The following is a 13361-nucleotide window of genomic DNA, read 5'->3' as shown; positions in this document are numbered from 1 at the left end:
AAGTATTGGAAAATAATGAAACTATCCTTGACATTCAAGGCCACGATCATTTTTCATCCAGATCTCGAATGAAAAAGCACGTTGTAAGTCTTGCAATTTAGCAAGCAAAGTCGCGTTACATTCTTTATTAAGATGCAACGTCGCCGGCGGTTTCATTTCTCCTAGGAACAAATGGGCCGCAAGTTATCACCCCGAGAGAGCGCGACCCTTCCATTTAAAAAATGTAAATTTGTTAATGCAACAGTAGTGGGAGAGCGTGAAAATTCGCTCGACAACCCTGCCATTTCTCCGGCTTGGTTCGCAGCCACCCTATTACCTGAGACTATTATCCAATACAAAAAATCAAATAAAGTATGCTAAGTTACGCTTCGAAGACTTAGGGAGTCAGCGAGAACTGTCGAGGGGTTGTAGGAACATTTTTTCTTACGCCCTTCCCCACCCTTTAGCAGCGTGCCCAGCTACGTCTGGCAACACCCATCGGCCACTTACACGCTTTCTTCGTCGCTTCCTATTAACTTTCAACAGGGTGTAAGAATTAAACGAGTCTTAAAGCCCGCGCGCGATTTATAGGCGGACAAACGCGAAAATTACATCGACGATACTGATAAAATTTTACTCCAAATTATCTGTAAATATCGAAGACGAGACAATTGTAGATACATACAAAGTAATTCCATTGTTTTATATCGTTCGTGGATATTATCTCGAATATATCGTTTGCAACTAAGAACTAAGATTTTTGAATCACTGGAAGAATCAAATCTTGTCAAGGCTATCGTCTCGGCAAGGATGAAATTTTATGGACTGGAAAGTCATCGAACGAAATATTTGTTAAAATAAGACACGCAAGATAAGATGATCGTATTCTGTCTAATAGATAAATATAGAAGTCGCGTCTGATACCGTTGGAAGAAGCAGACGAGCATCGATTGTATCACGGAAATCACCGTTCTTAACCGTACAAAATGTTCATGGCTATGACTCGTGATTCTCGAAGCTATTCTCATATCACGTAAATGGATATAACTTTCTACTAACGACCAGCTACGCACCGCGATATCGAGCTACGATTTTCTATCGTTGCATAAGCTGTAATAAGGTTGACGTAATGTGATCAGAAAAAGGTATTGGTCCAAACACCGCGCCGCGAAGCACAGCGCGAAAGTTTCATAAAAACTTACATTTTACGCTTCGATAGGTTTCATTACTCAGTTGATACATATCATTCGATGTTCTTCTACGCTATAAAAAGTAGGAAAAAACCGCGGAATTCTACGATCAGAGTGATGTTGTCATCGCGATGTTTACCGTAGAAAAGCGAAATGATAAGCGTCTACTACGCCACAATACCGACAGGTTATAATTTGCGAAAATAGATAAATTTCGAAATTAAGATGCGATTTTAATATTACTGCAAAAACTGTCGAGTGACGTACGTCAAATGTGCTCGACAACGTTTAACGCAGATTACAAAAACGACGACTCGATAAACCTTAAATAGTATTCCAAGAGCAGAGACACTGAGCCATTAAAATACGCACTTGTTCTCCGAACAAGCACACGGCCACTTTTACTGCTTTCCAGAAAATAATGACAAATATGGTACTTTGTGGCTCAAACTTAATACCCGGTCGTTTGCGAAATACGCGGCGCTTTACTGCATTCCACGTCGTCGGACCTTGACTTCGTCCAAGATATAGTTCCCGATTTATGAGAAATATCAGGCGCCGTGGCAACGATCGCCACTGAACACTGTTGGAATTCTACCGAGAATTTAGTTGCCATTAAAAAAAAAGTCTATGCAGTTACATGTCCGCTTTCTTGTCCGCGTTACGTATAAACAGCCGTGGAATACCAGTAGGCTCGATTCAAACAATCCAGTTTCTTGGAAGTTCTTTCAGGAACGTTTCAGGGGTGGAACGATTGCCTCGAATCGATAAAGAACCAGATGGGAGATCTTTCCTTTGAAATAAAACGAAGAATGACGTCTAGCAATATTTAGAGAAAAACGACGTTCATAGCTAAGCTACAACTATCGAAAAATATTTTTGTGATTGCACGAAAGTGTGAAGATTAACGAATGAATTAACAAATCGAATATTTTATGAGAAATTTGTGGCGATTAAAGTAGAATTGTTCGTAGGAATATCCATTCTTGAAACAACAGGTTGAACGGTGAACTTTAAACCGCACGCGGCCTTGATAGCCAAGTGCATCGAAATAAAACGTAGCAAAGTAGCGTGCAAGGCGTAGGGCTCTCTTTTTCTCAATGGGCGTTTTTCAAACTAATTAAAGCGGATATTAAATCACTTCTGCGGTACACACCCTTCGGTTTCACTGATGTACGACCTATTAATTAACGTTTCCGATGCTGCAGAATATTACTTGCCTCCGTACCATCCTGAAGATTGCCGAGATATTTGTCTGATTGGATACCGAGTAAACGAAACTTTGCAAGAAGCTTGCAGAGCTGACACTTTATGGCTTTCGTATAAAATACAGTTTTGTATATTATAAAAGTTGCCAGTCGCAATAACGTATACGTAACTCTAACCAGGCGCATATTTTTGCACAAAACTATCGCAAATCGCGATCCAACTATTACGTTCTGGTGTACATTGCAACATCAGAGACATAAGTCAACATCGCACAAAGTCACCACTGCAAAATTACCAACTAACTACACGTTCCTACGTATATTCTTTCCGTAGCAAAATTATCACTCAACGAGAAAATATTCGAATTCTCATGCTTCGCATATGGTTACAAAGTATCTATATTGATTTTAATTGCGATATTAAAGTTTAGTACTTTTTCATACACTCGTTGGATTAAACTTCTTCTCCAAAATCATCACTTAACTTCCAGACACACAGCCTTTATCGGCATTTTCCTCGCAAAGCGCCGTTTTCAGGACTGTATGGAGCGACATGGTCTCGAAATTCGGGAAAAAGGAAGCGCAGGGGTAGCCGGCCGGTCCGACAAAGGACGAGAGAATCCCTCGGGAGGCACGGCACGAGTGGGTCAGTGACGTCGGGCACGGGACAGCGTGCATATCGAAGGAGGGACGACGGGAGGGAAGAAGCCAGCGGCCCTCCTCGAATGATCTTGACTCGAGGGGGAGACGGCGTGCGAGCGAGCGAGAGACGCGGCTGAGCCGCGGGCGAGTTGTATAATATGAACGCGCCGGACCGCGGCGCAGTTTCGGCAGGCTATAATCAATTCTGATTGCAGTCCAGCATCGCAGCGCGATCCACCGGGCCGATAGCTGAGAAAAAAGTTCGCGCTTCCAACTACCGGGCTGCCCATGGTACTACGGCCCGTTCAAGGGACCGAGGGGAACCAGCTACCAGGGTGTACTAGCGACTGCGACTTCGGCTGAGGATACAAAGTGGAAAAAGGAAAATATTGGAAGACAGATTAGAAAAGGGTACGAAGGAGAAAAGTTCAGGAGCGAAGAAGATGGCAAAAAGGCGGCGAAGAATGGGAATATTTTATAGAATCCTATATAGCCATAAAAATATCAGCGACCTTTCGACAAATATAACTGGCAAAGATAAAAAGACTTTCTTCCAATAAGGGGGGTGTTATACCAAAGTAGGCCATTCGCCAAATTCACGTGTTCTAAAGTTTAGAACCTCGAAACAGAAATTGCGTACTCGAAAGAGTAAAAGAGGGACGATGCAGCATCGACTGGATAAAAACGGAATCGAGTTATTTTATTTATCGGTTGGTCAGCAGCCAGCCTGGCTACGCCTTCGAAGTCTCGCGAGCTATCGTTGGACACGCGGGAGGGAAAGAGAGAAGCGAGGAGAAGTCGGGTCCAGGCGAGGCCAGACTGCAGTCTCTCGGTTCTTCGGTTCTCCTCTGCCATCGAATGGTTCGGGGAACGACGGAAGAATGCATCCATCGGTTGTGCATCGGTGCAACAGCAACAAGAGCGCGCGCGCGCGAGCGCACTCTTCTTAGGAGACAACCCTTTTTTCCTCGCCCCTTCTTCCTTCCTCTCTCGCGACGTACGTTCGGTTCGTACGTTCTTTTCCATCCCATTCGAAGAGACAGATTCTTCTTCTCTTTCTCTGCGATGTGTCGCGCGAGCGTCCGGCCCCATTAGCAGTTGGACGAGCCATCATTCAATAACGCTCTCAATGCCTGTGCGACCGTGTCTCCCGCGTGCACACTGTCCGTGTGCAGCCGACACGCGTGTCGTCGTACGACTGATCATCGTGCACCAGTTTCTCTCAACTGGCTGCCTCGCGATCGAATTCGACTACCGTGAAGAACGACTGCAATACTCGTCGAAACTTAGGGTTCACTCGTTTTATATGACCCAGTCAAAAGCCAAATTCACCAACTCTACTTTCTATAAGCTTCGTAGTTTAACGATAGATTTAGTAACATCGACGAGATAACATTTAATTTCAGATTCGGTCAATGTGCTCTATTAACAGAATTCTAGATACTCTTACGAAATAACAATGAAAGAGATGTAGCAGAAACTTGATCGAAGATCGTAAAACGAACGCGTCGTCGCTTGGTTAATTAGCAGCACGTTGTCATCAATTTTGTTCCGTCACGAGAGAGCTTAAAGCTCGATGATGCATCGCGGAGATATTAAACGCAGCCATCTCTGGTTTGTCCGTCAATCTCCAGACAAACTGTCAGCAGATCCGTATGTACACATCGAAGGCCTGCAATTTAAGTCGGCCAGACTCGACTGACAATGCTGGTGCGCGATCGACACCGGTATTATGTGCGTCAGATTACAATTTACATTTCGTATCTTAATTTCAAGCGGATCAAGATTAAACATATGGTATGATCGTGATTTCGTTATTTACTCGACGATGCGCAAAATAATTTTAATTGAATGTTTATAGTCTGACCAACGGAATTAATAGCTATACTCCTTTTACATTTGTTTTGGTAATACATGTAGCATTTGTAAATTATTTATTTCTTTTTTTATAGAAAAAAATCATGTACATTGAAGTTTATTGACATTATCGGTCTCTTAGTTATCATTATTTATAGTGTTACATTCGAGATTATTATACTTGCAAATGGCGAGCAAAACGATTAATTTTCGTTCGAACAAAGCGACGATGGTTTTGCGGTCATTCCCTCTTATTGCGGATTCAATATCGCGCGTGCACACGTATGATTTATAATACTGATTAAATCCTTCGTATTTATCATTTTGCCACTGTCGGCACGTGTGTAACCGGTTCTCGCTCACGTAGCTTTTCGACAAATTTCGCGAAATCAACTACGTCCGATTTCGCTGAATCACAATGCGCTAATTAAGTATATTATTAGACGCGGTTTTTACCTATCTCTGCCAATTATATCGACTACGAAATTTCTACAGTAATCCATTAAGGCTATCACAATTTTAATCTACTAAAATTGATTTACAAAATATTCAGCTGCCGATGTTTTTTTTTTATAACATTCTGTTTATTATTAAATTTAAGCAAAAAGTAGCGACTCTACATCGGAAATGTGCTCTTCCGAATTGTATTTCATATAACCAATTATTACCGTAATTATTTTCCTAGAAAAACATTTTTTTCAATTATTTGTTATATCAATTACGAAAATGTAACGCGAAGCACGAGTCACGGTCGTTTTTCTCGTTGCTTAATCGAATTTATTTAAAATGGTCGGCTTACATTACAGTCGCGGCACATTTCGACATCCGGCCACGCTTCTGAGTAACATCATTATCGATAAGATCAAAGAAACCCGGTCTACTCGAGTTTTCAGTGGAAAGTAACCTGTCAAGTCGGTCAGTAGCTCTACACGTTTCTACGACAATGAGGTGTCAGACGTGTGTAACTTTAGAGGTACTCTTAAACCTTCGATGAACGTAGAAAACAGGTGAGTATGCTTAATGTCAATAATTTTCGAGTAAAGACACGTATAAGTTTCATAGAACTGTGTAATTTTAAAATAAATATAAGTATTCCGCTCTGGGCTGTTTAAATATCATCTTAAACGTTAGAAAAATTTAAAACCTGTTTTTAAGGAAAATTCGTTTCAACGAGTAACGTAGCAACAATATAGCTTTTAATACATTGACAATAAAATTGAAGAGATTTAGACAATTTTCCAAATATATTTTAATATCGTTTGCAGATTATGTCTATATATATATTTTTTTTTTGAAATTTCTACGAATACGTGTCGGAGCTAGATCCCCTGAGATTATAACAGCGTGTTAAAGGGCTGTACATTAGGATATTACAATTAGCTTTAACGAACTTCATCATATGTTGACCTACTTACATCTTACCAGCAGCACAAGTAAAACGATGATTAACGATCTCGAATGGAGTATAATAATACTCCTTCTGATACTTAATCGCACTATTTCTCACTTGCAACGTGTTAAATAACCCGAGGTCTAAACGAGGTGTCTGCCTAAAGTACCGTCTGTCAGTCTAGTTACTAATTCCACTGATCGTGTTCATCTTCAGTTAAAATACAACTTCATATCGCACTACAAGTGCCCCGTAATCTCTTTACCAAATTAAGCTACTCAAATAACATTTTAGGCCTGCATTTTAATCTCGAAGAATTCAAATATTGAAATTTTCAAATATTTAAACATTCGAAGAATCAAATACTCAAAGATTTGAATACGTACATTCAAACGTTCAAATATTTAAATATTTCAAACTTTCCAAGTCTCAGGCAACCAGAAATTCAAATACCACGCTTCTCAAACTTCTAGATATTCAGACGTTTCAAAATTTCAAATACATCAAGGTTTTGAAGCTATTCCTTCAATTTCATATGTTCAGGGTATTTCCTAAACGCGATTAATCGAAAAAGTCGAATATTTTTCGCAATTCTCGAACAATTGATCTCAGTTTGATAAAGCTTTTATTATTAACAAATACGGCGATACAGTGATCGTTGGTCCAGCTGTGCGCGAAACATCGGTACGCGCACGTACACAACGGGACACGATAAATCCAATTAGGACGAGCACGAGCAGCAACGATTATCGGAACTGTTTAATCTAATGCAAATACCGGACGATTGCATCTGTCAATAGAGGTTCGAGGCCGTCTTGAGTAGCGGCAGCTTCGAGTATACTGACAGAAGTACCCGAGGCACGACACGGCAACAAGTGGTGCTCGACGCACCGCTAGGTCAACACGTCGTCCGCGTACTCTCGTTCTCGTACGTCGAAGACGGAGTTCTTTTCACCGGACAACTTCTGTGACATTATACTTCGAGCACCACTTCAATCTATCCGTCAAACATCGCCGCGGAGCACACAACGAGAAAGGCAAATGTTGTCCGAGTTCTCCTCTGGGAACGTTTTACCTCGAATCAGGTGAAATAGATGAGTTTTAGGGATTGAGATTTAAACATCTAGGATTCATGATTCACGGTTGTGTTATTTCTCAAAAAGATGTAATATGCGCGATGTTCGTTCACGCTCATCGCCATAATGCAAACTCCTCTTCGTCTAAAAGTACAGCTGTTCTTCACAATAACGTTTCAGTGGAATGATAAAAGGTGAAATAAATTTTGTAATCGATTAATATCAGCGAAGCGTTTCGAGCGATTAAACAGCACGATTATTCCGGCGATGAAAAGAAAGGAGACGCATGATGGGCAGAGAATGGAAGAGAACGGAGCAACGCTCGTTATTTCGAGCGCCTGGGCTGCCGGATAATTGATAGCGGAATGCTAATAACCTGGACGAGCCACGGATTATAATAAGTTTCTTGCGTGCCGCTTCTTGCGTTCGATCGCTGTTCTCGCTAACGCTGTCACAGCCGGCTCTGTCAGCTTATCACGCCGATGCTAATTAATCGGCCGGGGGAATCTGGCTGAACGGAGACAAATCGGGAATAGTTTTTCATGATGTCGTCAAAACATAAGTAGGATAGGATTAAGGAATGATTAAAACAGGAATTAATCTCGCGAGTCAATATTTTTCTGGCTGCAAAGATGTGTTGTGGTTTAAGAGAATTTAATATGAAAGATGAATAGCTTCAGAATTATTTCAGTATGTAATTTTGCGAGTGAATTAAAACGAGGTCAAATGAGATCAAAGGAAAGGTGGGGTCAATCCGAGAAAACTGTAGGAAAAGTTACTCGACGAAATGTTTCGAAAGGAATTCTATAAAATTATACGATTTGAATTTCATTTCACTTAAAAATTCAGATTTATATTCGAAACTTAAACATGACACGCAGTTTAACCAATCAGGCGAATTCTCTTGCAACGTTTCAAAAATAATTCTGGAGGTCGGCTATTTTCGAAGTTATTCGATTTAAGATTTTTCCAAGCTCGACGTGGATATGGTATATTAAGTGCATATTAGAGAGATTCGATGGCGAGATAAGACGATGGAAAAGGCAAACGTGTACAAATACTAGTTAGCTATCCTATAATTGAATGGCGAAATATATTTTTTGAACTAACAAATTACGAGTTGCACTGTATATCTTAGAGAATGTCAATCAGAAATTAATATCGGTCTTTGTTGTTTAGAGGCTGCAATTAACCGCGTGTTTGTCTAATGAACAAGCATACATTAAAATCCGTAAAAAGACTAACCTAAATTTCACAATCTATAAATAGATTGCAACTTTTCATAGAAATTTTCATTGTTCGCGCGCAAATTTGTTTCGATTTTTAAAGAGATGAACTTAAATCTCCCAATGAAAGCAAATTGCTTACTTCACAGAAATTTCATATAATTCATAGTTTGTTACGTCTCTGTAAATCTATTTACTATATCACTCCTACTACATTCTCCGACTGTAACTACGTACACGATATCATCCAACTCCGAAATTGTCGCGACAATCGCAAGTTACACAAGCAACAGCTCCCTTCGTTCCAAAAGAATCAATCGACAACGACGAAGGAGAAAAACGGGAATGAAAACGCGAGAAGGGGAATGATACATAGAAACGATTAATCGAAGCCTATTGAAAATGGGCGATGCCCATTTACCGTACACGTATCCTATTCGGCCGGCGAATAGATTTACGACACAACGTGCGAAAATTCGTAAAAAATCTTAATACAATTTGCTAGAAGATTAAACTACGGCGAGTGTATAATTACACGAATGGTTCGTACACTTCCTTTTCAGACCCTGGCCGAGATTACGTATCGCCGTGTACTGCATTATGGAGTGTGAATAATTATAGTACACGAGTGGAACCGATGAACGAGTGTGTGCTCGCGCGCGCGCGCGCGCCCGCGACCACATCCATGCCATCGCGACGATTAACAAAGAACAACCGTGGCAGCTTTTCGAAAGGCTTCCTCGAAACCCTGAAGGGGGCAGAAACCGGGTGGAGAACCAGAAGAAGAAGAAGAAGGAGGAGGAGGAGGAGGAGGACACAAAAAAGTCGTATCGAAGCGGCTATCTCGATTAGATCTCTGTATCGGATCCATCGATCGTCTTGTCAATTACACGGAATCGTATATCGAGCCGCGTAAATTACGGAACACGCGTCTCACGTGAAATAATATTGTACGTTACGCGACGTTCGGTCGCCGTAAATGTGTGTGCGCGGGCGCACGTTCGCAAGGGAAAAATGTAATTGCCATCGGTGGGATGAGAATCGGCAAAGCCCGATATCGTTCGCGTGCTTCGCTCCTAGAGCAATTTAGGAAATTGATAACGAACACCAAAGTGGCGCCGCTGCAACTGTGCATTAAGGACGGGAAAATTGAAACCCGCGTTTCAATGCTAGACATTGTTTCGCTGTCGGGGTCAACGTTTTTGCTGGAGTGATTCTTGAAATTGTTGCCGTGTGGTAATTATTAGAGTTGGTTTTTCTCGACGTTTTCCTGAGGGACATTAATTAGGAAGTTTATGCCGTTGAAGAAGCAGCGAACGAGGTTCTGTTAGAATTTTACGTTTGGATATGCTGTTTTTGATTTACTGTAAATAAGTAGATATCGTTATTGGAAAAGAAATTAGAAGAAGCTACACTAGATCGTATAGTAACGTGCGAATATTTCTCTGCTTTTGGAAAGTAGTGATTTATTGTACGTCTGAATCGCTTCTTTCTGTCTGACTATGAATAAGTAGATTCTACTGCAGCAAAGTTATTGCATCAGATCATCAGATATGTAACGCGAGTGTTCTTCTTTGTCGAGAGGAATATAACAATAATTTATTAGCAATGAAATAAAGCTTAATCTATGTTTGTACATCTTCTTTCGTTATGTTAAATAAATAAATGTTGGAAAAGTTGGAAAAGAAATTGTTCAGTCCAAATATAGATACAAATGACTTATTCGCAATCATCGCTCACAAACTACTTAAATATTCATGCGCGTATCTTCTCCGTATTGGCAGAAACAGTTTCGACCTCTATACCAAAGACTCTTTCATCTGCCAGTATAGCGTAGAGGAAAGGGTTAAAGGGTTAAACGAAACACACTGCCATCAAAGACTCGATCAGAAAAAAACACGAGACGATCTCTAACTTAGTTTCTTATTTCCACGCACGTCCACGGTTCGAATTCACGTTCGAATCCAGAGTTGTCATAACTAATTGAATCTTCACGCGTGTACGTACACCGCGCGAGTCAGGATAAACGCTCGAGCCGATAGAATCGCTCAGCACGAGATAAACTTGTCCGTGGCTGAAGTTTATTAACGCGCGCACACGGCCCGGTTACATGTCGAGGAAAAGAAATCGACTTTATAAATATTATACGAGAGACACGCGTGTGCAACGGCGAACTGGTTTTCGCTGTGAGCGTTGCGTTATCAGCGAACCAGTTACAGCACTTCCACAACCCGCCTCTCGCCGATCCCGAAAATTTCAAAACTTCACGCACGTCTTACCGATGAAACCGACGTTTCTACTTCCTTGAAATATCTTGTCACCACGTGTCGAGAACACTACCGCGCGAGTTACGTGTAAATTACCGCTTCGAGCTTGTTTTTCGGCAAGGAAAACGTTTCTATATATAACGTGGTTCACTTACTTCTTACGGATATCTAACAGTTAGAAATTTTACGAGCGCTGTAACGAAACGCGGCAATCAAGATTATATAGAAACCTGAAGATGTGTAAAGAACTTACAAGATATCTGTCGGTAGCAGACACTTCGCAGAGATCGTCAGAACATTTGATCAGTCAAAGCATCGTTAACGACCAACTTCTCTCGCGCCATAATTGCAAATCATCTGCCTAATCGTTTTCTAGCCAGCTATAAACTCGATACACCAAAAAAGAAAAAGAAAAAAACAAGTCAAGAAAAAAGAAGAAATAAATAATAGAACGTTCGATGGATTCTCGACGTTTCAGTCATTTCTGGTAGCAAGTTCGTTCGTGCAGGCCACGTTCGTCCACCGCGTGCCAAATTACATTAAAACCCTGTACGTGTCGAGCATGCTCGGCTAGATACGAACAACGGGATGTGTACAGTGTATTCGCGAAATAAAACCCTTAGACAGAAAGTTAGCTCGCATGTCCCTCGTAATTTACGCATGAACAAGCGACATATTATTTCGCGTAATCACGCTCCAACCATATGAAAAGTTACTTTATGCGGTTTATGTGGCGTTATACCGCTACCAAGAGCAAAAGCGAATAGGGGATGAAGAGGGAAAAGGAGGAAAATAGATAGAAGCATGGTTACACATCGAACTACATAACCAGCTATTGGTCATTTAATTATTATATCCTGTCTCATAAATTATTCAGTTCTGTAACGTTTGCCGATCTTCGGGAATTATTTATTGCGCGCACGTGAAGGGGGTAACAAACGCGTCTAATTATTCGCGAGGAATACCGATATTTTTGCGCGATTTACAACCAGTGATCATCGATAGTTGCGGCATCGTTCGCGGATCTTCGGATTTTTCGTGTCGTCTACCGTGTAACCATGTGTGTTCTAACAGTGCGTTTACGGTACTGATAACAGAATTCGTAATGTTTGGAAGTGATTTTAGTTAAGTTGCGGAACTTTGGAGGAGTATCTATGTGTGGAAGGAAATTTAGGAAAAGGTGGGCAAATATTAGCCAGATTAATGATAATCTCATACATTATATAACTTTAATTTCGGATTTCGAATAAACTATTTGTTTTTGGTTGAAGAGGATCAAGAGAATCACGAAGTGGAAGGCTGAAGACTGGTATGAGAGAAACGTCAACGAACTTGATTGTCTAATAGGAACTAAGGTAAAGAGAGTATTTAAGCAAGGTGTTTGCTCGAAATGGGTAAACACGAGAGTATTCGTTTAGCAGAGAAATATTTACAAGGTAAATTTCGAAGGCTGACATTGCCTACCTATACGCTCGACGGTGCATCGAATCTGATATGGAAAAAAGTAACTCGATCGTAAAGGCAATAATATCGGTAAGAAAAGAAGGAACCAACCATACAGATTTACGTAAAAGTATATACGTTAAAGATTCACATCAGACTAGAGAACTAACCGAACGCTGAACAATTTGTAATCGGATCGAAAGCAAAATATTGTACATTAAAACGAATAACTCGATACCAATTGGTATTCAGATATTTGTATCTTGATACGTATAATTTCCAAGGCATCTGTACGATACTTAAAATAATAGCCGTGGCTACAGCAAATTTTTATTATGTATTACAGGGAACAAAAATCAGAGAATCTTTATCCTAGATATTCCCTTAAACAATATTTACTTGGAACTTCTATTGGTTAATTGCCAGTGCATCAATCATAAATCTCATGCTCAATCATGCTAAATAAGATACATGTACCTGTATCCTAAGAAACTTTAAACCACGTTATTCGACAAAGCTAGTACTATTCTCAATGGATCCTAAACAACAACTAAAGTTATCTTAGATACTCTCTGAAACAAAACCTTTGTGATGAAATCACCAATGGTGCGACCAATCGTAATCTTTTCTAAATAAGCCATATATATATATATATACCCTAGGAAGAGTTTAACTATCATGATAACCAACACGGTACCTGGCTACCACAGCTTTCAACGAAAGGAATCCTAACGAAAGGTTTAAAGGCAAAAAGGCAACCCCCAAGTGGAATCGATATAGAACACGAATCGGTCGATGGACTAACCTGTAGTAAGGGAATCCCTGGTGAACGTGAAGGTCCATAGGCATGGCAGGATGAGTAGGGCCATGGTGTGCCGGTGCGGGGGTGTACTCACCGGCCGCGGACAGGGGTGGTTGCATCATGCTCGCCGCGGCAGCCGCATGGTGGCCGGCGAGCATCGCCCCCCAATGAAAACCCGGGGCACCGGGCATCGCCGACGGATGTTCCAGTTCGAGGCCGCGGTGACTCGTCGAGGGTAACGCACCACTTCCGGCAGATCCTCCGGCGATACCGGCGGCTCC

General features: G+C 41.1%; 1 protein-coding gene across 6 annotated transcripts in view; it reads right to left on the bottom strand.

The window, feature by feature from the left end:
• Positions 1 to 13361, bottom strand: part of LOC117151124 (protein trachealess-like) — a 141144-nt gene that overhangs the window by 127225 nt on the left and 558 nt on the right. For all 6 annotated transcript variants that reach the window (XM_033323808.1, XM_033323809.1, XM_033323811.1 and 3 more), the window contains exon 2: positions 13084 to 13361. In XM_033323808.1, the coding sequence (XP_033179699.1) occupies positions 13084 to 13271 (188 nt within the window). In that variant the 5' untranslated portion in view covers positions 13272 to 13361. The remainder of the gene's footprint in view (positions 1 to 13083) is intronic.

The sequence above is a fragment of the Bombus impatiens genome, unplaced genomic scaffold (genome assembly GCF_000188095.3).
Source record: "Bombus impatiens unplaced genomic scaffold, BIMP_2.2 scf_1275, whole genome shotgun sequence".
Classification (NCBI taxonomy): domain Eukaryota; kingdom Metazoa; phylum Arthropoda; class Insecta; order Hymenoptera; family Apidae; genus Bombus; species Bombus impatiens.
The sequence above is the reverse complement of the archived record's forward strand: the minus strand, read 5'-3'. Positions and strand labels throughout refer to the sequence as shown.